Here is a 25,079-nt window from a genome sequence, read left to right as displayed (position 1 = left end):
CAGCGGGCGGACCCGTGGCACCTCAGCAAATAGACCGCGAGCTTACTGATCGGAATGTCCATTTTTCTAATCCAACCCCTGCATCTTGACAGCTTCTATCTATCTAGGCTCAGGTAACCTGAACGTATTTCAGCCCTTGTACTTCCTTCGGTGGTACGACAGCTGAGCACCGAGAGGATGTTACAGAGTAAAAATTTTATTAGATTTTTTTTATATGTTAGCAGAAAGCTTCAAAGCTACAATGCACTTGTCACCAGGACTCCTATTAGTGGAGTGTCTTATGTCATCCAAGTGGTTGATACGTTGTTTCACATGTACGCTTGTCTGACGCTTGATATCATCCCATTCTGTTGTGCTCGAAAGTGAGCACTTTTTCACCCTAAACATTCTCCCAAATTCATCTTCGATATTTCATCGTCTCTCTGTTTAAGTTCACTTTTGTTGGTGACCAGGGGGCATGTTGACCATATCAAGTTTCAATAATTGAACTGAACGCCCCATTCGTTAGGTAGCTAGGTGAACACAACAAAAAGCGAACTTTTGTTAGTGCCTGTCAGACTCATTGAAAAGCATTGCTATGTTAACATGTTAGACTTTCGATGCGACCTGATAATTATCCCATGCAGCGACATTAATTGTTCCCCTTTTGACTACAGTTTGTTTCAGCTCACTCGTCTGAACTATGTCTGCAGGCCTTCGTGTCCTTGTCGGATGTAAACGTGTTATTGACTATGCGGTGAAAATTCGCGTGCGGCCAGATGCTACTGGTGTTGTCACAGAGGGTGTGAAACACTCAATGAACCCGTTCGACGAGATCGCCGTTGAGGAAGCCATACGAATGCGAGAAAAACAACTTGCGGCCGATATTTTAGCTTTCAACTGTGGATCTCCAAAAGGTCAGGATGTGTTACGTGTTGCGCTAGCAATGGGAGCAGATCGAGCAATACAAGTTGAAGTTGATGATCCAATTAGCCAAAAGTTGGAGCCTCTGCACGTTGCCGAGTTACTGGAGAAGATTGTCAAGGAAGAGAAGGTAGATATTATCCTCCTACTGAGTATAGCCATCGAAACGTTTAGAATGAGTTGGGAGGGAGTCCGAGTTATCTTGTCTTAGAACAAGCATGAATGAGTGAAAATGTACTTACAAAAATTTAATGGCAGTACACAGTTGATTATAGTAATAAGCTGACAACAGTCATGTGGCCTAGTGTAGTTTTTTTAATGCGCACCTGCCCCGTGAAGTGGTTCTGGAGCTGTCAGCCATCTACGTTTTGAGCCACAACTGTATGGGGTTTTATTGAGTCCACGTCTCGATGTGTTATTATGAATTCACGTGCATGTTAGCTTCACTCCGTCTCACATCAGTTTCGTGAGCCGCCCGACACCTCACTACACCACCACCCTGTTAAATTCTTACATGTAGTTTGGATCCCGATAGTCAGAATAATTCTTGTCGGAAATGACATCGCCATTGTTCTGTTGGTTACATTAGGAATGGACTTTCAGTACTACTCATAATGTCGATGAAGGCTCCGGGCACTTAACTTCCACCTTTGTCCTCGAGCTTCATCAAGTAGACTTGTTCCTCGAGCCCCATCAACCTAATTATTATTTATTTATTTAGTTTTATTCATCTGGTAGCACCTTTCAACCAAGTAACTTCTCCCACGATACCTTGTTTTGGATGGGTACCCTGTTCAGAGCGGAATTCTTGAAAGAGGGAACAATTTTCCATGAACAGAACCATGAACCATCGAATACCTCTTGGTATAGACACCGTGCATAAGTGAACGTCCAATCAAAAATCAGGTATTACCCGGACCTTTTAACTTGATCAGCGTCCTATGATTAGACAGTATTGAACTCCATGGCCTATGGTGAGTTTCACTCAGCACTGAAGGAAGCAAGCGTTCATAGCTGATTAGGCTTTATCGGACCGCTTTAATCCAGCGTCGACTGATGGTGACATCTGATCAGCTGAGCTTTGTTCGCTCACACAAGCCACTTCAAACGAGTACCTGATACTGCGCACCCTTCAGCAGACAACGGGTGAAACCACCCTATCATGCGCTCCGTGTGATAACGACTGCCCTGTACATTTGTGCAAACTCACCACTTTGGCTTGCTGGAGACAGATATGGGTTAGAAAGTTCCAATGTTAAAAACTGTACTATTGTGATAGCAATGGATGCTGTTCGCACTCATTCTTTTCGACTAAGTAAATAAAGAATTCCACCCTCGATAACCTAATCATGTGGTTGCGTGAACTAATCAATCGCCACCACCACCCCCAATTAAATTCATCCTTCCTTGAGTTCGTAATATGGAGGCCAGGTAGTACTGTATATGTGAAAGCACTGCTTCGCGTTTTGAATTGATTTCATATCCCCTGTGGAAGGACTTGTTCGCACCAATGGACGACTCTGCCCTGTTTTTTCTTTGGAGGGGAATCACTCTACAGCATTGTGTATGTCATGAAGAACAAAGGGGTCCGCTTCCACACCCCATCCTTCGTAGGTTCCGAACTACCCCCACTGTCCCTGTCATTACTGTCTTGCTTACAATGGTGCCGTCTCACCCAATTGGAAACCGGGATTCCAACATTCAAATGCGTTTTTTTTTCACTGGGTCTCTGTGTATTTTCATAGGTGTCAAGCAGTGGAACAGAAACTGAATGAATCTGTTCTACGATGTTACTACTGATTATGCTTCGTGAGCAGTGGTGAGGATATCCATGGGGCCGACTCGTCCGCTTGCAGGAGAAAATCATTGTTTGGTGAAAAATTAGAGTTTCCCATCTATCGTTAAGTTGCTAAAACGGATCAATAAGGTGGTCAATTGATCTATTTGCTGGACATGTGTTACGTATGCCGAACCATCGTTTGCCGAAGAGAGTACTGTTTTCCATGCCCAATTCGGAGTGGCGTAAACAGAGAGGTGGCCAACCCTTGACCTGGCAGAGGAGTATGAAGGAGATCACGAAACGTTTGGGTGCTGTCGGTGCTACTCGCCTTTCAGGATGGGGACCGCGTGATCCTCACTGTGCCTGGTTGGAGGCACTACAAGATATGGCTGCCAACCGATATCAGTGGCGTTCTTGTTGTCAGTTTCTATCCAGACTGTCTGAGTGAATGTCTGCAGGTGTAGGCACCTCGGAATGATTGTGTTAAGCTAGCACTAAGTCCCTCCCCCATCCACCTTTATTCTTTTCTTTACAATAAGGCTTTCAAATAAATCATGGTTGTACGGCAGTGAAGCATCGGTGTTGAACACTGATGTCATGTTGTCGATGATGATGATGATCTGTTTGCTTTTATTGCCGGGCCATAACGAAGTTCCCGGCTAGTTAGCAAGTGTTACACCAAACTCCTTGCTATAGAATGGGTAAGATTGAAAAAAAATCTCACATTCAGCTTCGAAAGAATCTGCCTCGTAATGACTGCATTCTGGTTGCTCGGCCGGGTGCCCCGGCCAGTAGCGCTTCTGCATCAACGTTACTGTCTTTATCAGGGCATTCTAACATATGAAGTGGTACGATCATCATCCCTAATATGTGATCGTCCCAATAAAGTACACTGTCTATATGGCTGACTAACTAAACTTGACGCGAAGGCAGTGTGCCGGAATGGGAGTTGTCTGGCGGATAATTGACAATTGGGTGCAAACAAACCAAATTTACGGTTGGTCGGCTATATTGAGATTAACTCAAGTTGAGTATCTCTTTGTGTACTCTGTTCAATGTGAATTTTCCACAGGGATGGTTCTGTTGTCTCAGATCGGAGAGGGTAAAGTTTATGTAATTTATTCTGATGGTTTCTGCCGTGCCTATAAAGTGACGTTGGTGCGATGCTTGAATTAAGAGCATGAGTTTTAAACCGGTTAGGTGACCGAAGCCTGATACGCCCGTCCAATTGGTCTCGCTTAATATATGACGCGTAATGTACCGCTCCCCCCGGGATCACTCCCCCGCTTGGTGGAATTGTCAAGTATTTCGTTGCGGATTACCAGACCTGTAATTACTCCCATATTTGATCAGTTGACTCCAGCAATTTTTGAAACTACGTGTAATCGTGAGAACACTTTGTTCTCCCTTTCGCAGATCGACTTAGTGCTTTTGGGCAAGCAGGCAATCGACAACGACGCAGTTCAAACTGGGCAGATTTTGGCCGCTCGACTCGGATGGCCCCAGGCTACTTACGCGTCTAAAGTAGGTGTATTGCTTCCAAACCTCCGCCTAATCCTACCGTCTTCCACCCTTGTCGCTTTACCGCCCCACCCCCTACCCTCTGTTTGTGTCATTTTCAGTAGCCAGCGGATCTACTGACCCCCATTTCTACTCTCTAACCACTGTGTTCCAGGCTTGTTATGATTGTTGTGGCATAATCACTGATGAACATGTTGAACAGTTCTGCTCTATGCATTGACGGGTAGACGAATTTGGTAATTTGAGCCGACAGTTCCACACGCATCTCACTGAGTAAGCCGATCAATTACAAGGTTCGCGTTCCTGTCTAGTAGCATGTAAGCCCTCCGTGCTGTCAGTCTTTCGGTCTGCCTTTTCGACAGTCTGCGCTTTCCCCAACGTCCTGTCATCCATTTCAGACAGTGCAAAGTCAACAGCCTAATTCACACTAACCTTTTTTGTGTAGACGATCGTCTGTAATTCGCTTCCTGTTGGTAGCATTCCTTCAGTCCATAGCTGCGGTTTCTGGGTCGCATGGGAGCCAGTCAAATTGATTTTATGTATGTGTATATACCTTACTATGTTCTGTGTGGCATATACTCTATAGGTATTGTCTATGGTATATATTTATAGCTATATTTGTAACCTCGGTCTTCAAAACACGTCTTCTGAGGCATGGATTGTCTGTTGTGAATTTCGTAAATTACCATTTTGGTTAGTCACCTATCGTGTGATGTGATTTTAGTGTTGGGAGTTTTTTTTCGGGTACACTCGGCGCCGACAAAGCAACCAGAAATTTCCCTAGTACATGACACTTGCTGTAGAGTCAAGGAGGGCAAGATGGTTGAAGCGCGAATTTGCTGACCGGAAGGTCCGTAGTTCGAACCCGACCTCGGCTTCTCCACTTCCCCTATCTAGGCTTGGGCAACCTGACAGTACCCCAGCCTTTGTGCTTGCTTTGGATGGCACAGCAGCTAGGCACCAGATGGGTGTTACAACTGAACGATTTTTTTGCAGAGTCAAGACTCGGACTCTGAATTCTCCATTTACTACTCATCCCATGTGTCCTCAGTGAAATGGTTTTGATGCATCACCTTCCCTGGGTTTCGGATGTCAGTGATGAGTGACGCTAAAAGTCGTGAAACAGTCATGTGAATGTCACTGATGGGCGTGGATTCTTGATTGATTGACCGAATGGTGAGTGGACACGCGTAGAGCGAAAAGTCTGAACACATCGTGTTGGTATTTGATAGTCAACGATCCGGTGAACCAGCCAACACCGCTTGATTGGTGTGCAAGTTAGTGCAACTATTAATCAGTCACTCGTGGCCGAACACCGACCTAAATGTCGTGAGCTTGAATCTCCCCATCTCCACACCGAGGTGCATACTTTTGGTAGTTTCCATCAGGGATGCTTCTTGGCTATTCGGAATAGATTGGTTTCATATGCACTATGGAACCTCTGTTGAATGTTTAGAGCAACAGCAACTGTCTTCCAGACAACTGAAGCGTCATTATTTGATCATGTGACTTTTGAAGAGGATGATGAGCACCTGCTTCTCATCTTCGTAGACACTGTTGTCGTGAACTGGTCGATTCCATGATTCACTTAAGGCATGCGGATTGTGTGGTGTATGCTCATCGTTTAAAATTCAGCTAAAGCTATGGCTACGTTTGGACCGCGTGTATAACCTCCCACGGTAATCCCGATTCATCGTTCGGCTTTGGCACCCTTTCGGTGCCCAACTACCCGACCACCCGAAGGAAGTACGAGGGCTGGGATACCGACAGGTTGCCCAAACCTAATAATAATAATAATAATAATAATAATAATAGTCCTTCAGCTGTAGCACCCTTTCGGTGCCTAGCTGCCATGCCACACGGAGGCACGAGGGCTTGGATACTGCCAGGTCGCCCAAGCCTAGACAGGGGTAGTCGAGAGGCGGAGGTCGGGTTCGAACCACGGACCTTCCGGTCAGTAAATTCGCGCTCTAACCACTTGAGACATCTCGCCCCCGATCCACCCATGGTTAACGTTTGTAGTCGCCTACTTTGACTGCACGATTGCTGGTATTTATCCACTCGTCATCCAGTTAGTCGGTTGTGTAAATGGTTCAGATGGGTCAAACATCCCCCATGGCCGCACGTCCGACAAACTCTTGTTTACTTGATCGCCTGGAAACTAAGAAGCAGTGGACATTGGGTATCATCCGTTAAACCTAGGAGACAGTTTAGATAAGTCGGTCTATCACTTCTATTCATTTTCACATTACCGTCCTTACGCATGCATTGTTATTTCTTTACTTCTCTTCACCCACTTTGTTTAAAGGTTCCGCTATATGTCAGAGAAAGTGCCCGTACAAGTTAAAAGTGGTACACATTCAAGAAATTGAGATTGATGCCCCTGTCTAGGCTTGGGCGACCTGGCAGTATCTCAGCCCTCGTGCTTTCTTCGGGTGTCATGGCAGCTAAGCATCGAAGGCTGTTACAACTGAACGGTTTAGTTCAATTGATTTTTGAGATTCATGCCGAAATGATTCGGACTATCTACCAAGTTGGCTGTATCTGGCCTTCAAGGTCACATTCACTGACCAGTCAAGATGGTCTTTTTTCCTTCAAACGGTCGAGTGCATTGCTTGGCTGCGCATACCATTCTTTGAGATATTTGATTCAGCAGTTTGGCCGTTCGAGGCACTGGCTCTGTGTGGAAAGCTGTGTATTTAATCGGTAGTGTATTGTAATAAAAATGTGTGTAGTTGACTCTGTTGAGCAGCAGAGTTAGACGTTAGTTCCACCTGCACTAGTTCCGTTTGATTTCGCCACATTATACTATCTGGAACGGTAAGATGCAGTAAGACGGCCTGGCAAGAAAGTACGTAGCATTCTGGGATGGAATGCGCTTGTGGTACTTTCGTATGCTGCAAGGACTGTATATCGCAATGTTGTCCGGTGTGACGGGATAGTATTGTTGTCCAGTGAAGCGCTTCAGTAAAACCCCAGCCACGAGCCACATTGGCCTAAACTGCCTTAAGAATGCGCAATCCTCATTTCCACACATATTGATGGTTGATGACCAATGTGAGCGTTAAATTTTCCTCTCTCTCTCCATTTTCACCCGTAGATTACCAAGGACGGCAACTCTCTGATTGTCGTACGGGAGATCGATGGTGGCTCCTCAACAGTGAAAGTCAAGTTGCCCGCAGTTGTGACGGTCGATTTGCGGTTAAATCAACCCCGTTACGCCACTCTACCTAATATCATGAAAGTGCGTTTCGTCGAGAAATCCTTAGGGGTTCCTTCGGTGTTTGCCCTATGATGGTTTTCTTTTTTCAGACTCAATCTAAAATGGATTCCCACAAAAATGGGTATTAAGGGTGACCAAAACTACCGCAGTGCATTGTTCCGTGCTTCGAACCAGCGTTCGGGGATTCCTCTTGATATCGAAGCTTTCTAGGCTTTCGGTCCACTAGATCTCCTCTTTTCATATTGCCAGCAATGACGATTAGGCAAAACCGCGCCTCTTTATTTCTAATCTACAAATTACCAGTAATCAGGCTCCCATTCAAAACCATTGCAACAAAAGTTCAATGGGCTTTTTCTAACAGCGATCTGGTTTTTAAACAAAGCAGTAATTCTACCCGGTGAGACTTAGTAAAGTTAATGGTCTCTTCTAGGTCGAAGGTGTATAGATCTACAATGCACAAATCTCTAATTGAGTGAAATTGGTTGAAAGATAAAGGAAATGACCACTGCAGTTCTGCAAGTCATTTGGTATACCTTTGATTCGGTTCGCAGCTGTTCTCGCTTCTAAGTTGATTCATTAAAGTCTGTACATCAGGCCTTTACAGCCTATAGTCTGTGCGTCTCCGCGTCCTCGGTAACCTGCGATTGCAGCAATTTCCCCTCTATGAGGATGTTTTTCGACTGGTTATTTAGTAGGTAGTTATTTTCCCCAAGGGTGGAATGCACGCCTTTTCGCTTGGTATTTGGTCACCCATCACAGTACTTTGTTTTGCAGCCTTCCTCGTTTTCAGCTGCGTTTGTTTCAAGGATCTTTTTTATTTCTCTGTTGACTTTCCCAGCTTCACTTTTGTGTTCCTTACTGGAGCCACTACCCGTTATGTCGCAGTGTGAACCACTCGATTCTTAGTTACATTAACCGTCAACCTCCGTCTACGCCTGATTTTTGTGATTCCCGATAATATTCCTTACTTAGTCAGCCTCTGTTTTTTTTGGGTTAATCACGTGTATTACTGCTTGTGGAAACTAGGGCTGAGAGACTCAGATTACCCATACGAGCGTGATCGGTTTCGACGCGAGTGTGCTGCCATCCCGTTTCACACCTTTTGGTTCAGCTATTTGGTACTGATGAAACGGAATCACTGTCTCGATGTGCTATCGAACCTGAGAGCTATAATTAGAAAACCTAGAATGCATGGCACAGGTTCGGGCTTAGTCCGTCATCAAGTGCTGTTGATCATCCGTAAATCGCACGATAAATGTAGATCTACTGGTGCGACGCGTGTGGTCGTGCACTACCCTAGTACCACTATTATGCCCGTACGACCTCTCAAACGAACGTTGACGTCACCTTCATGTTTCCTTTTTCAGGCAAAGAAGAAACCGTTGAACGTGAAGAAACTGTCTGACTTCGGTGTTGAGTTGACCCCACACATTGAAATTCTCAAGGTGGAAGACCCCCCGGTGCGTGTTCCAGGAATCAAGGTAGACTCTGTAGAAACGCTAGTGGCCAAATTGAAAGAGAAGGGTGTTTTGCCTTCGAAGAAATGACTGCACTACTTTGTTCTATCTTATCTTTCTATACTTTTGATTGGTTGATTTACTGTCCCGAATGTTCTATTTCATTAGATGACATGTCACACTGAAGATATTCTTTTTCCAGTTCTTTCAGCCCAGTGGTGGTAAGATTGCAAGTTATCGGTTTTGCGGCTGTCATCCGTAGGAGGATGACACAAACCTATGTACGGTTACTTTGCTGAGAATAGGACAGCCATCATAACCACCAGATCCATAAGTTAGTGTCCGCCAGGAATGCCCTTATACTCGTTACCGCGCTTCATCGAAGAGTTGAGGTCTTCGGTTACCTTTAGCTCGCCTGCAGAAGCGGTGCCAGTACCTCTGTTGTGATCAGAAAGCTACTTGTGTCATACGGGGAAGCTTCCTAGGGATCTGATGCGAGCGACATCTCCGGTACTAATTTAGTATGGTCTGTACGCTTTGTAAATCCACAAGCTGGTGTAGGGCAGAGGGGGGAGTTGGAGCTACAACCATGGCCATCGGACCCAGAAGTAAATTTCATTCACTGGATCTTGGCAATATTACCAGTGGTCTTCATGATTCCCATTTCCACATTCCCATCTGGTTTAACCCACCCGAGGCGATTTGGCCCTTATCGCATGCAAATGGGCAAAGGTGAGGATTTCCTCGAATGAAGACCAGATACCGGGGACCTGCTTCATGCGAACCAGTCAGGGCTGCCACCCTCCAAATGCCGTATCATACAGTTTCAGATTTACCAGGCGATATCGCTCAATTCGGAACACCTCCTCTTAGGAAATATGACTTATCCTACCTTTTCGGTTTGCTACAGAAGCCCCACGAAAGCGAGCAGCTTGGCCACATTGGGACACTTCATTCTTGTGTTGATTCCTCCCGTATCAGTAGACGGATTTTGTCAATAGTGTTTGCTAACAAGTGTGTAAAGAATAAATTTCCAGCTGTGAGATCCTTTCGATGGATAGATGCCGTGCATCACGAAAGAAGCGCGAGAGCTGCCCAGAGTAGACAAGCAACCGGAAAACCAGGGTTCGGTTCGAAACACTGACACTTTCACAAGCAGCTTGGAACGCCGATCGCCGAGTTAGTTAGGGCTGCAAGCACCGTCGTAACTTCGTTTATGGAAAAATTATCCGGCATCTGAGGCACATTGCTCGCCTATCGAGGTGCTCTCCGCACCAGGTTAATCTATCTGAATGGATGGATCGGATGTCCGGTGCGTTGTTTCTGGGTGGTCGGCAGGGTTTGTAACTGTACCCGGAATTCATGTTCCAGATTCTTGCACACCGTTGTCTGATGCATACTAGCGGGACGCTGTGGCCTTCGCGTTGGCCGCTAGCCTGACGTCATTGATCTCTACGAACGAGTAGTTTTTGTACCACCTGGTTGAATTTGAACAACACTGTAATCAAAGATAATCTATCATGTTCATAACGGCGAAAAAACAGTTGTCCGTAAGCGTCTGATTACTGTGCAGCTCTTCATTCCCGGTTCAAAATTCACCTTGTCTACTGCAACTTTGAAGGATTTCAACATACGGTGCCCTAAGCTAAATTACTAGCCAAGTGTAATAAGAAAGTGCCCATCGACGCGTGTCGCCAGTGCTTTTCATGCCAAGCCTTTGACGTGACCCGCGGCTAGTCAATCTGGTTCCATTATATGGTGACTATGTGCTAGTTTTCATTGTTTGGGAGACTGGAATTTCGCTCTTCGGTTCTGGAGAGGATTTCTCCATGTAGAACCTGCGCTGACGAGAGTGCCGTACGGCAGTTTTTACGTATTCCGTGGCCTGACATTTAGCAGTCATATGATTGTACGACCTACCTAGACTGATATGCTCTATAACTTATTGTTGTGGATTATGAGAACAGGCCGATCTTATAGGCTAGTCGCAGGTAACAAATTACTGGGTGATTGATAGTCTTGTTTTGGGACTGAAAAACGAACTGTCGTATAAGAAAACGGCCTTTCTCCAGTCTTCCACTAACCGTGGGAAGTAATCATGTCGTCGGTTGACGATGGGAAGCTTACCAACCAGTAGATGGGGACATTCTAATAGACGGACGCAACCAGATTAGTGGTTAGAGCGCGGACCGTAGGGTCCATAGTTCGAATCCGACCTCTGCCTCTCGAATTCCCCTGCCTAGGCTTGGGCAACCTGGCAGTATCCCAGCCCTCGTGCCTCCTCCGGGTGGTACGGCAGCTAGTCGCCGGAAGGGTGTGGCAGCTGAACGACGCAACCAGATGGTTACCTCAACGAGTCACATCGAACTGTCGACATGGGTCACATGATAACCAGTCATGAAGTTAGTAAACGCACTGCTCCAAACAGTATCCTTCTTTCGTACTAGTAAAAAATACTGGTAAATTTGTTCAGTCTGGCCAGCAATAGATCATTTTGCATGGATCCACCCTAAAACTGAGCTTCATCTATATTGAAAATTTCTACAAATAAACGTATCGGCTCCTTCTAAAGGTCGAGCAGAAAACTCAGCACGAGGTACCTGTTCCCCAGATTGATCACAACAATAAAACGGAACTGTTGGTATGAAGAATTCGACTCTGGGTCGCATCAACTGATGCATGTCCCGGATCGGACGCCTGTATGATCTGAAAGGGGGTTGGGAGTCATGTTTTGCCAGCGGTTGATTGTGAGCGACGACGTGAAAATCATTTTGGTGGTTGAAACTACCGGTCCGAACTTTATCACCTTGAAGTGCGAACGTGAGGAAAGGTACTGAGCAGTCTAACACAAAATGGACCCGCCCACGATGCCAGTGAAATAAGCAAAGCAAAACAGAACACGTATCCAACATCATATATAAACATGATCCGAGGCCTAAGTAAAAATTATAAAGGGTAAGGGAGCCAAGTTAATAGAAAAATACCCGCCAGTTATAAAACGACTGGCGGACAAAGGAAACATCCCAATATGTCACAATAAATAAAAGCGAAATTCTGCGGCCCTGAGATTTGCTAAAAGAATAATCACAATAAACATGGAACCGACCAAAGTCCGCGTTGTGAATAAAAATGCGGGAAAACAAACAAGGCACCTGCCAATTCACTGTGGTAGATACGAAGTTATCTGGCTAGAGCAGGTGGTCATGGAGGCATTTGGAGCAGATGTTGAGGCCACCATTCCAAATGGTGAAAAATTGGACGACGAAATGTCTTGGTCATAGCTAGAACAAACTTGTTCACCGGATCCTGAGAAAAGAATCTCGGGAATAGTTACTCGATAATTCGGATCAAATGGTATTCCCCGGAGCATGCATATCTCGCGTTTTAGTGCGAATATTTGGGCTTGAAGAAACATATTTGACTTCTCCAAATATGCTGCCCGTAAAGCAATCGTATCTTCGCGCCTCTTTCGATTGTCTCTTGAGCGTTTGGCCGCCAGGTTGTTGCGCAGCCGCCGCTGCAGGTATCGATCATCTCGGTTGGTCCCAGGTTCTTCAACTGAAGAATTGGAGCTGGTTCCTCTGACGTCGACCGGACAGTCTTTCGTGCTCAATGAAAGAGGAGACTCCGAACCAAGTGAATATGAATTCCTGCTACGTTGGTTACTGAGCGAATCTACGCTAGTGTCAGGATGCACTTTCTCTCTACTGTCTGTGCTGATCAAAGTCTCAGAGGGTTCAACAAAGGCAGCACGGCAATCTGGTGGGCAGTGTGATGATGAGGCTAAGGTTTGTGAAGTCAATGAAAGGCAAGTATTGGACAAACCAGCAGAAACTGGTGAACAATTGATTTCAAAGTTTTTAGGTGATCCCGACTCCTCGAACATGTCGTATGTCACAGGAATATGATACAAATGGGGATGCGGGTAATTCTTGTGAGTAGATGATTGTATGAGTGGAAGACACCCTTCAAAAGAGTAAAATTTGCTCTGAAAAAGTATATCCTTACCTGACTGGCCCAGGCGAGTGGTATCGTGGATAATCCCAAAAAGTGATTCCATCCACACAAAAACGATAAATGCAAAGAGTAATCACCTGAGGGATAAGAGCCCGCTGCAATAGACAAAGAGCAAAGTTCAGCGTTCACAGTTAATATCTATCTAGCATTCCTGTCTTAATCTAGCACGGTGTGGTATAATAATGTGTTACAGGAAGGAAGACATACACTGACTCTCCTTCAGATAGGACATCCAAAGGATAGACTAAACCATTCTCCTGTATCGGGATCACTCTCGAAAAGTGTTTTGGTCTTCATTACTATGAGTTATCAAAACCCACCATTGCATCTAGGGTGGTCTGCCTCACTAAGGAATGGTTTCTGAACATTATTCAATTGTTGTTTCATGGAGCTTAAATCCGATCAAAAGAACCAAGTACCGGTATTCGCACACATCTAGCGGCAAAGTTCAGAGCAGCTTGGTCTTTCTCATCGTTTCTACTGACCCCCACCTCTCCGAATTTATGATAAATAAATAAATCCAGTTTGCTCCATCGCATTGGAAAACCCTTTCTTCTATGGCACGCTTTCGGCGTGCTTTCATATTACCCGAAGGAAGCATGAGGATTAGGATATTACCAGGTCGCCTGATCCTAGAGAGAGGAAGCCGAGATGCAGAGGTCGGGTTCGAACCAGGTTCGACCTTCCAGTCAGTAAGTTCGCGCTCTAACCACAAGCATCTCGTGTGAGAACAACATCGTCACTGAGCGCGAGTGTGAACCATACTAGGGAAATCTCCAAACACTCATTGTCCTCCGTCATTCTGCTCTTGCGAGGGGCGCGTCACCGCAACTCAGCATTGCTTACATGTAGCTTGGCGCGAATGCGAATTTTCGTGAGCAACAATGATTGAACTTCGACAATCGCCAGCTGTCGTCCAGCCAAAAAGGACAGCTTTCTCATCTAACTGCCCCGACTGGCTTGCTGTACACCCGTCCTCGTAAGAGGAGTTTAACGAAGCTTCTCTTCCCTAAATATTGCCGGCCAAAAAAGCCACCACTTTCTTTGCTATCCGAGCTCTAAACTTGGGACGAATGAGCCATTAGCTGGTACGCAATTCACTAACTACACGGAACAACTAAACAACCATTTTCTAGGGTCAAAGAAATTTACGACCCTCACCTGCACCAGCACTCCGAACTTTGTGCGTGCATCACACTCTGTGTCGACGAACCTCAATCTTCAACCTCTCCGGGAGATGTGCATTCACACTGTTTTCGTCTACACGGCGCTCCTCCTATCTTAGCGCACACACGAAAGAAGGGTTCCTGTTAAAGATTAAAAGAAGCGCATACCATTGTCCCTGTTTGGATTTCTACCTCAGAAACCTAACATTCGAATGGAGGGATTCGGCAGAAGTCAACGGCATCCAACTCTAGTTAATCACAGAATCTAACAGAGTGTAAGCTTGATAGATGGTCATAGCTCATCAAATCACTCAAAAGTGGGACTGAAAAGGACGTCAGTCTGCGAGCTTCCCGGGGTGGCCAGCCATATTAATTTTGTCACATAAGCCCAACATGGTTGGTGCATCCGATTTTCACGAGAGTGCATGTTTGCCATCGCGCACACCATTGCATGAGTGCATCAAGGCTGTGTGATTTACGTTTGTACCGCCAGGGCGCCAAGACCTATATAGGAGGACTATTAAGGTCCACAACCAACGCATTTGGCTGATCGCAAGGCAGCGGTGGTTGGTGTAAGACAGTCAAAACAGTCTGAACTCTTAGGAGCAAGTCGCCACACTCGTTCCAACACCCAACCTGAGGAGTGCACTAATCAGACGTACGTCCATTGGCTAGCCTTGCATGAGAGACTGCTATCGTCACATCATGCACATGGTGCCCTGTGTCAATTACTCGGCAAGGGCGGCTTGCGCAGGTACATAGAATGCACCAAAAAGGGACTTACTCGGTATTGGCAACCGGATGGCGTAAAATACTGTACACAGCACAGCATAGTCCCGCGTGAACCCCACTGTCCACTGTTAACGGTTCACGAGGACTCGAGATAAGATAGGATTTCCACTTCAGTCGGTTTTTCACCGAACAAGCCTCAGCACATGCCTTAAAGGTGTTGTAATGCGTATCCGTTCAGGTTGTGGTTGTTGGTGAGGCTTTTTGGCCCACCTAGACAATGCTGGTCATAAGCGGACAGTCCATAAGTGGAACAAACCAGTTAACAATACTTTAAATAGTTGATTCCCGGTCGATGGTTCCTCCGGTGTTCCCTTTGAAGGTCTTCCAGTGGACTATACGAAGCCATTCTTTCGTGTGAAGACTCCCCTAGAGAGGAGTGGTTGTAATCGACCAATTCACATCTTAGTAGCGATAGCGTCAAGCTTTAACCCCAATGCAGTTGTCGATTGTCAAAGCCAACACTGCAGTGTTGCGGATAGAGTACCGCTGTAAACTGACAAGTGTCGTCCGCAAAAACTTAAATAAGCTCACTATCAACTGGTCATTAAATCCGAATCAATTAGTTGCCATGATTTTACTTAGTTGAACTCCCTTGGAGATACTGCAAGATATGGCTGGTAGTCGATGACAGTGTGTTGTGACTTCCTGAACAGTAGCGCAAGCCTGTGTCGGTCCGTGGCTTCCTGCTCCGCTCATTATGGCATATCAAAAGGCATGATAGCTTCGGACAGCACTTTCTGGAAACAAAGGAAGATTTTTACAACTGCATTTATAGGGTAGTCACAGAATGTACCACAAGATCGTGCCAGAATTCCTGGTAGGGTGCGATAAGCCTCAAGCTAATGATGCTCGGTCAGGGCATGCCTTTGTTTGGTCCGTCCAGTTGATGTGCTGTTCGGTTATCAGGTGCGGCTGGCCTCTGGACAACCCCCCCCCCACCCTGAGAAAGCCGTTCAGTCGATGGGGGCTTTGAACTTAATTGTAGCGACTCACGGAGATGCTGTCGCATGTCAGGCCGCCACCGGGGTTGTAAGCATGCCGATATGGGACTTCGTACTCTCCAATTCGGAGGTATATCATGTCTCTCTGGTGTCCCATGAGACGTGATTCCCACACGGAATCGTATGTTGTTGTCTGAAGTTGGTTCCCTTGATGTGGCCGTGCTTACGAGCGGATTTGTGCGTGTTTGACGTAAGAGGCATCCCCGCGTCTATCGTCGAGTGCACTTCCCATATCATCGAATCAGTATCTGGCCTGTATGACTGTTGCGGCATCCCTTCTGTCGGCCCCTTTCTTAACTTTCCGGATAGCAGTGGGACGATCCGCATGAACCCGGGGCTACAAATTGTGTGGTTCGGGACGCGGGTGAAACGTCGCAGGTTGCCGGAGAGATTCACCAAAATGGACTGGAGTAAGAGGGTCACCGGAGCCCGACGCCAGGAGCTGAATAGACGCTGTGTCGCGTATGATCCCTCTGGTCTCCGGTTTGGCAGTAGCTGGCGAAAACGAAATCGTCAGGATGGGATGTTTTCGTAAACGTATTGCAGTCATATGCAGCCGTTTCGTTACAACCAACATTGAGGGGTTGGTCCACGAGTTGAATCTCATTAGTCCAATCGAGGCACAGGAGATCAAGGCCTCTATAGTTCGAGGTAGCAAGTGTAATTAAGTTGAATCCCCATGAACGTTACTCAACAGTTCAGCTTCCCGGTCAGTTTGAGGCTTCCACCAGATGCACTACGGACGGTGCACTCTGTGCGTTTCACTGGTGGCCTTCTAACGACATCCCAGGTTCGTTTTGAACCTTTATCAATGTGGAGTGTAACCCGTGTGCCATTGATACATTCTGACGAATTTTTATCGACCGGGTGATGTCATCCTGAATTTAGCGGTTATGGCTCCAGCGTGTGTTTTCTTTTGGGGTCGGTGCCTGAGTGAGTCCCTGAAATTGACTCTGCGGCATTCTTCCTTGTGACCTTTTTGACTGCACTTGCTACACCCATGGTTCTGATAAGGACAGTGGCGTGAATAAAACCGTTCTTCACAAAAAAAACAGGATTTCCAGGAGTTTGTTTAGAATTTGATGGTCTTTTGGAAGTTAATTTGTATACTATGTCAGGTTGAGAGAATTCGGAATGTCCAATCATTGCAGCATCAGTCTTGAGAGTGATGAGATGCTGGCACTCGGTGGTATGTTTCTGAAGCGTCAACTCTGGATCCTGTTCAATTCGATTTAACAGCCGGGTCCGAATACCTGCATCATGTGGCGATTGAAGAACAGCCACGAAGATGAAACACTTGAATTGATTCTCGGTCATCGAGTTAAGCCGAAAGTGTTCGCATTCTCTGTTGACCACACCGGCATGGGTGATGAAATCTTCAGTATCCGTTTTTCTAATCTTTAGACACTAGTAATATTAAACGGAGGATTTGGATGACCGAATATTTGGGCCACGATTTTGACAGCATCTGCGAAACTAAGGTCACGAGGGAGTTTGGGGAGTGCGAAATCGGTGAAGGGATCATGTTTACCTACCCCCAGTTTCCGCAGCAACAGCATCAAGCTGAACAAAGTCTATTTGAAACATGTCCTCATATTTCTTAAACTGACCTTCAAAAGTTCGTCCAGATCCAGCATGGAAATGGAATTTACTAAGCGAGCTGGCAGCAGCATCTATGGCTCCGTACGGAGCCCGGACGGTTTATGTCGCATCCATCGATATACTGACCATCAGGGATTCCACAAACCCTATTTGAGCTTCTTCAAACTGCTTCTGTTGCTGTTGTAAAACCATTCCGAGTTGCTCTGCGGAAACTGATACCATGCGTTCGGTTTCGCCAGTTATTGTGACTTGTTGAACGGCCGTGCAAACCTGTGTCGGTCCTTGGCTTCCAGATCCGCCACTATGGTATATCAAAAGGCACGGTAGCTTCAGACATCTCTTTCTGGAGTCAAAGGAGGATTACTAGAGCTGTATTCATACGGTAATAACAGAATATTCCGCAAGTTCGTACTGCAACCTCCGCGGGGCAGCGAGAGGAGCCAGGCTAACTTGGTTCGATACTGATTGGTCCGCTTTCGGACCAATCAGGGCATACACTTGGTAGGACCACAGAGTCATATTCACGGATTGATACACAGTATCGAGGCTTTTGCCCAAGTTTCCCGGGTCGGTTTCGTTATAGTGCTTTAAACTGGGTTCTAGAAGGAGCGTGGACAACTGTCGGAGGAAGGTCCTTCCACGCAGCTACTACCCGAAATGAGAAAAAATTTTGTCTAATGAATGTGTGTGCTCTGAGCTTGAAAATTTTCTTACTATGTCTCCGCCGTGTGCTTACTGGGTCAACGGTGAAAAACCTGCTTGCCAAGCTTTGTTCAAACAGGGCATAAGTAAGACTCATGTCCCATCGGAGGTGACGATACTCCGGGGGATAGACTTCAAGCATCGCGAGACGCGTTTCGTAGTCCACGGACTTGAGGCCGGCAACCATTCTCGTGGCGGCCCGCTGGACACGCTCAATGAGGGTGACGTCTTTCGTACGTCCTGAGTAGACAACTTGGTTGGCGTACTCCAGGAGCGGTCTGACGTAGGCCCCATAGAGTATTTGGAAGTCCATGCGAGTGATACGGGGGAAGGTGCGTCGGATCATCCGTAAAATGGCGAATGCCTTTTGGGCCGATTTCTCATGGTGCAGTAAGAAGGACAAGTTTGAGGAGACCCAGATGACCAAATCTTTTTTGGCATCTATCCTCATGATGTTTTCTGGTCCATTTTCACTATGCATAACAAAAGCATTCGCCGAATCCCCTCAAACGACTTATGGACGCACTTTTCACCATTCAGAGGAAGGTGCTAGTCTAGTGACCACTACTTTGCAGCGTCCGCACTGGCACTGGCATTGGAACTCCGGGATTTCAAGCCGTCCGCAAAAAGTAGACATGGACTTGCAAGAACATCTGGGAGGTCATTGACATAGATCAGAAACAGCACTGGTACCGGGACGGAGCCATGAGGGACTCCAATGGAGACCGGCGCTGGAGAGGACTAGGTCGAGCCTATTCTTACTCGGAATGATCTGTCTGATACGAACGCCTTGATCCAGTGCAGGATTTTACCTTGAATCCCGTAAGACTCGAGTTTGTGGAGCAGCGGGACGTGTGGGACCCTATCAAATGCTTTTGAGAAGTCGAAAAATATGGCATCCGATGAGTCCTTCATCCTTGGCTTGGGTTAAGCTGTCCATAAACACGAGCATACTTGTCACGCGAGAGCGGTGTGTTGACCTGGAGATATCAGATTGCTGGAATTAAGGTGATCTAGGATAGCTCGCTTCAGAACGCGTTCCATCACCCTGCACGTCACGCTAGTGAGGCTTATAGGCCTGTATCTGCCAGGCGACAGTTGGTCACCAGTTTTGTAGGTTGGCGTGACAATCGCTTCCTTCCAAGCGGATGGATGGCGGTCTTCGTCAGTGTGGAGCATGTTTCCTTCAGGACCACTGGGTGGACCCCGTCGGGCCCCAACGCACAGAATGGGTTGATTTTGTGCAAGAGTTGACAAATGTCCTCCGCCGTGAAGACCAAGTCGGTTAGAGGCTGTCCGTAGTTTCGCCTTGACAAGAGTAGATGTGACGAGGACGCTGGGGCTGAGTATATACATGCATAGTGTTCCCTGATACCTCAGACACCACTGTTGGGTCATTCGTCGGTTCTCCGTTTCTGTCCCTCAAGGAGAACGCGGATGGCTTGTTTCTGTGGCAGTTTCATGTACTTGAACAGTACGTTTTTGTTTTTTCGAGCGAGGTCCAGGATGGTGGCTTGTTTTCGTACGTTCCATTGGCGGATTTCCGATTTACAGCGGTTCCGCATTTTACGAAATGCCAGCTCAACTTTTTGAAAAAGGGTTAGGACCTTTTTTCCAGAAATCGCCGAATCCTTTCTGGCATCCTGCAGTTCATCCGAGTGCGTGCCGTCTTTTTGGGCAACCGTCGCGTCAGTCTCGTGAACTATCTGGACAATGGTCCTATATAGTTCTTCCACCGGAACTGGTCCCAGTGTGACTTGTTCAAGAGAAGCCCGCCCGGCAGGAGTCTCGAAACCACGTTTGACGTTTGGGATTTCTGGCCTAATAGCAGATGAAATCAAAGGTGAGCACACAGTGGTCGCTATGTCCCAGTGTAACGTTAATTGTTACCTGATCAGCGAAGTGTCTTTCGTTGGTGATGACCAAATCCAGGAGGGGTGGTGGATGGCCTGCGCGGTATCCGGTGGGTGCAGCGACATGTTTGGTCCAAGCGCTCTGTTGAACGACTTCAAGCAGCGCCGCTGCAAAATATCCGCCTAATTCGACGCGCTGGAGCGCAATCCAGGAGGCGTTTGGGGCTTTGAAGTCACCTTCCCTCGGGAGATGAGTGAAGTGGTAGTTGGAGAAGAGTTGTATGGGTACTCGGTCACCTTCAGGGTGACCCGAAGGGCTACGGTAGACCACGCCGAGAATGAGAGAAGCGGACCCGCGCAGCGTGATTTGAACCCACCGTGCGTCGCAAAAGGTGGACAGCCGTGGAAAGCTTAAGGCAGCGACCTGGTTTAACATCAATTACTGCTTTCCATTAAGTTTCCATTTTCTCCACTGCAGATGGCGAAATACGGGGCTCAATATTTGCTATAGAATATCTGCGGAATAATTCACGGATCGATGCAAAGGATCGAGGCTTTCGCCCAAGATTCCCGTATCCGTTTTCTTCACGCCGTTCAGCGGCTGCCGTTCACCTGAAAGCAACGGATAAAAAGATGTAGCAATGTTCTTTTAGTTCTCAGCGGTGGGCAGTATGTCTGCCAGCGCGAGCACTCGCAAAAATGCGTCTGATAATGTGTTGACCTGGGTACCAGAATGAGCGTGGACATCCGTCGGAAGGTCATTTCACGCAACTACCGCTCGAAATGAGAAAAAATATCCTAATGAATGTGTTTACTTTGAGCTGGAAAGTCTTTCCATGCCCTCACCATGCGTTTGCTCGTTCAACGGTGAGGAATCTTCTGACCATGCATTATTCAAACAGAGCAAAACTAAGAATTAGGTCCCCTGTGAGGCGACGATACTCCGGAGGAACAATGTCAGGCAATGTGAGTGTTGTTTCGTAGTCCACGGATTAGAGGCCAGCAGTCATTCTCGTGCAGGATCGATGGACGCGCCCAATGAGGGTTTGGTCACTCGTGCGTCCTGAGTAGGCAATTTGGTTTGCATATTCAGGCAGCGGTCTGACGTAGAGTACTTGAAAGCCCATGCGAGAGATGCGGGGTAGGTGCGCCGAATCATTCGTGAAACCACGAATGCCTTTGGGGCAATTTCCAATAGTGCAATGAGAAGGGTATGCTTGAAGAGAGCCAGATACCTAAATCAATTTTGGCGTCCATCCGCATGATGTCTTCTGGTCATTTCTCACCATGCATGACAAGGGCATTCGCTGATTCTCCTCTGAATGACATACGGACCCGCTTGTGGTCATCCAGATGAAGTTGTCAGTCCGACGGCCAACGGTTTGCAGAGTCCACATCCATTTAGAGGGCACTGGCATTGGATCTTCAGGATTTCAAGACTTCCGCAAAAAGTAGACATGGACTTGCAAGAACACCCGAAAGGTCGTTGACAGCAGCAGTCCCAAAATGGAGCTCAAATGAACTCCAATTCTGACCGGCGCTACAGAGTCGTAGGTAGAGCCGGCCTTCACTTGGAATGATCTACCTGATAGGAACGTTCCGATCCAGCGTAGCGTTTTGATTCCCGTAATACTCGAGCTTGTGGAGCGGCGGGACATGTGTGACCCGATCAAACGGTTCTGAGAATTCAAAGAATATGGCATCCTATACGAGACTGTCGTCTTTGGCTCGGGTTAATCTGTCCATAAATACGAGCATGTTCGTCGCGTAGGAAAGGTTTGGGAGAAATTTTTGTTCAACAGAGAATATCAAGTTGCTGGAAGTAAAGTGATCTAGAATGACGCTTCAAAATGCATTCCATCACCTTGCACCGCACGATAATGAGGCACCTGGCCCTGCAGCTCCCAAACGTTAGCCGGTCACCAGTTTTGTAGAATGGCGTAACAATTGTTGCCTTCCAAGCATTGTGAAGGTATTCTTCGTCAAGCGAATGAGGAAACATCAGGAATAAATGATTTTCCAGTGTAGAGCTTCCTTCAGAATCCTTGGATGGCCTTTGTTGGGCTCCAACACGCAGAATGGGTTGATCTGATGCAAGAGATGAACAATGTCCTCGGCCGTGAAGACCAAGTCGGCTAGAGGCTGTTCGTAGTGAGGCCTTGACAAAGATGGATGTGACGAGGACGCTAGGGCTGAATATTGACCTGAATAGTGTTCTTTGTAACCCGCAGACTTCACGATTGTGTCACTCGTGGGTTTTCCTTTCCCGTCCCCCAAAAGGAACACAGATGGCTTGTTTCGGCGGCGACATCCCATGCATTTTAACAGTACGTATCTTTTTTCCGGGCGAGGTCCAGAATGGTGGCTTGTTTTCGTATGTTCTATTGGCTGATTTCTGATTTACAGCGGTTCCGCATTTTACGAAATGTACTCTAATCGTCGGTGCCTATGTAGTCAACTTTTTAGTAAAATCATTTAGCACCTCGTTTCCAAAAGGTGCCGAATTCTTTTGGGTAGCTTGCGGCTCAACCGACTGCATGCTGGTTTTTTGGGACGAAAATTACGTCATCCTCAAAGACTTTCTGGACATTGGTCCTATATGGGTCCTCCACTGAAAGAGGCCCGAGTTGAACTTGTTCAAGAAAGAGCTGCATTCCTGAAAAATCTTTATGGCGGAAGTTTCGAATCCACCTCTGAAGTTCGGGAATTCTGGCCCAATAGCAGTTGAAATAATAAGAAGAGTAGCAATAATAATGTTTATTTCCATCTTGTGGGTGGCATTCCGTCAAGTATGATGATGATGTTACAGTTAGAATAAAAGCATGACTGGCGGCGATTGTGGAAAAAAGGGGTAAGGAAAAGAGAGAGCATTATAGAGGGTTGTCATAAACCGATGTGTGCATGATTACCATGAAACCGGCATGGGCAGAGAAGCACAGTTATCATGGGTTATCGCAGATAATATCGGGCGGTGCCAATTACCCACAGAATGCTCTTATCTCCAAAACTTTTACAGGTGGATTAAAACTTTCTACGCAAAATTGTTGCATTTGTTGCGTATCTGCTCAAGCCAAAAAACCGTCCTAATCTTTTCTCATATTTTTACTGCTCAACAAATTTCATTATTCACTGAAACAATCATGCCTCGGTCTGAAAAGTCCTGTGGGATAACTTCCCAGGATTGCTAAGATCCCGGTATGTCTTGGGGCTTAAAAGTCTAGACTGGTACTCTCAACTCAATTGCTCGGTTGCTGTAGTCCATCAAGGACACGTTATAATTTTCGAAAATTCAATTCCATTGTGTGAATACCGAGAGCGATATCGAACAAGATCGAGTGGGTAGGATTTCAAGGTAGCGGGCAAAAACACAAATCGATGGAGGGCAAAACAAGAGGCTTCCTGTCGGATTGATGAAAAGTGTAACGATGAAATATGAAGAACCAGAACATCGGATCAGGTAAAGAAGCAGAGATGGCGTCATCCGGCCAGTCATGTTGAACTTGAACCTCAAACCACCGCTAAGGCGTCGTGGCCTTCCACTGCTGAACTCATGACCAGGGGCACTAAAATGTAAGTGAGGATGACGAGGTGGAGGGATTAGCAAACTTGATAGGCGTTAACAGGAACAACTGAAACATGGTGTACGGCGGAACTGTAGAGGCTCGCCCGTGCCGCTGTTTTGGAGTCAGGCATTAATGGTCCTTGGAAGAGTGAGATTGTGGTAACACGCAAGCCTAAACACGAACCATGCAGAAAGTTATTAAATTTTGTGGAGAGAACAGGAAAACAAAGATAGTTAAATTCGAACCAAAAGTTCAGCGGGTTGGAATGCATATGTCATGGAGGCAACTGGGGTTAGGTGAAGAGCTTGTCGTATCTGCAGTTAATGGAACTAGTGAGCGAGAAAGCACAGTCAAAAGGAGGAATGCAATAGTCGAGGGGTGTGCTATCAAACTGAGCGTGGCAGTGCCGTGCCGTCATTGGCCTGACATTCTTAGTTTTCGAAAAGCCCCGTAATGGACGCCACCTTTAAGGTGATTCGGCTGTGGTGTGCAGTTCTCTGGGAAATGGGACTCATTTTGAGGAGGCCAAGGAAACAAGGTGGAACGGAGCCCAAGTGGGATCGCAGGGTTTTTCGATCCGTTTGGGGTCTCGTGTTCGTAGATCCCAGGCCAGGTGGAGTGGATAACAGTCAACTGGGTCGTCTAAACCGGGCATGGCCGAATTTTAAAGCTTGGGATGATGAGATGGTGGGATGAGATTGGTGAAACATGGTGAGTTTGGGGAGACATTAAATGGGATAATGCGCAATAATATACATAGAGAGAGGCTCGACGTCTGCTGCGATTAGAGTGATGACGGGTGACTATATGGAATAGGATGTAGATGGATTTGTACTTACTAACCTAGCAAATACGGATTGGGTTTGCTAACATGCGATATTAACTTCTAAGAGATCTAGTAAAAGCCGATATTAGCACTCAGGTAGATGGTGTGGAAATCAGATCTGTGGGGTCTGACGGGAGTGAACTTCCGAGATAAGTGGTTAATCTGCTATTTATCACATGATTCGGACAGTATCAGGAGAGAGAATTAGTCGCCAGTCCCCAAAGCACTGCTGTTGGCTTCAGGATAACAAGTGGTGCATAGGGGTGAAGACTTTCGTGTCCACCACCAAAGGCGGCAGGTAGATGTGTTCTTTGTTTGGTTGACTAATAGAGCTTTGATGCGGTGTAGTCTCTGTTCTGACGAAGGTAGATACAGCTATGCTCGATGATGTAAGCAATGGGCAGGCAGGGTATCTACAGGCTATCCCAGGTGTATTTTTACTTTTATTTTTATTTTATATTGTTTTTTTTACAGATGAGGGGCCAGTTTTTCTCATCTGTGGTTTGTGGCGTTGCCAGATACATAACTCATCCGTGGCAAGTCCGACACCAGCAGCAAAAAACAGAAGTTAGCGGTACTTCTTCTGATTTCCTCAATGCGTCCCTCGCCTAATTATACCAAATGCCCCCAGCGTTAACTTACTTCGCATTTTTCCAAATTTTGTGCATGAAAA

The 25,079-nt window shown here is 46.6% G+C and overlaps 2 protein-coding genes across 2 annotated transcripts; one reads left to right on the top strand and one right to left on the bottom strand.

Moving 5' to 3' along the window:
• Window positions 1-584: 584 nt before the first annotated feature.
• T265_03698 (hypothetical protein) lies at window positions 585-9,071 on the top strand (the record flags this gene model as incomplete). The annotated part of the gene is made up of 4 exons (XM_009168240.1): window positions 585-1,033; window positions 4,100-4,207; window positions 7,305-7,448; window positions 8,795-9,071. The coding sequence occupies 4 exons, from the start codon at window positions 683-685 to the stop codon at window positions 8,972-8,974; spliced, it is 783 nt and encodes a 260-aa protein (XP_009166504.1).
• A 1,961-nt stretch (window positions 9,072-11,032) lies between these two features.
• T265_03697 (hypothetical protein) lies at window positions 11,033-12,770 on the bottom strand (the record flags this gene model as incomplete). The annotated part of the gene is made up of 2 exons (XM_009168239.1): window positions 11,033-11,207; window positions 12,049-12,770. The coding sequence occupies 2 exons, from the start codon at window positions 12,768-12,770 to the stop codon at window positions 11,033-11,035; spliced, it is 897 nt and encodes a 298-aa protein (XP_009166503.1).
• Between the last annotated feature and the right edge of the window lie 12,309 nt (window positions 12,771-25,079).

The sequence above is a fragment of the Opisthorchis viverrini genome (genome assembly GCF_000715545.1).
Source record: "Opisthorchis viverrini unplaced genomic scaffold opera_v5_53, whole genome shotgun sequence".
NCBI lineage: Eukaryota > Metazoa > Platyhelminthes > Trematoda > Opisthorchiida > Opisthorchiidae > Opisthorchis > Opisthorchis viverrini.
This window is presented reverse-complemented; position numbering and strand designations above follow the sequence as displayed.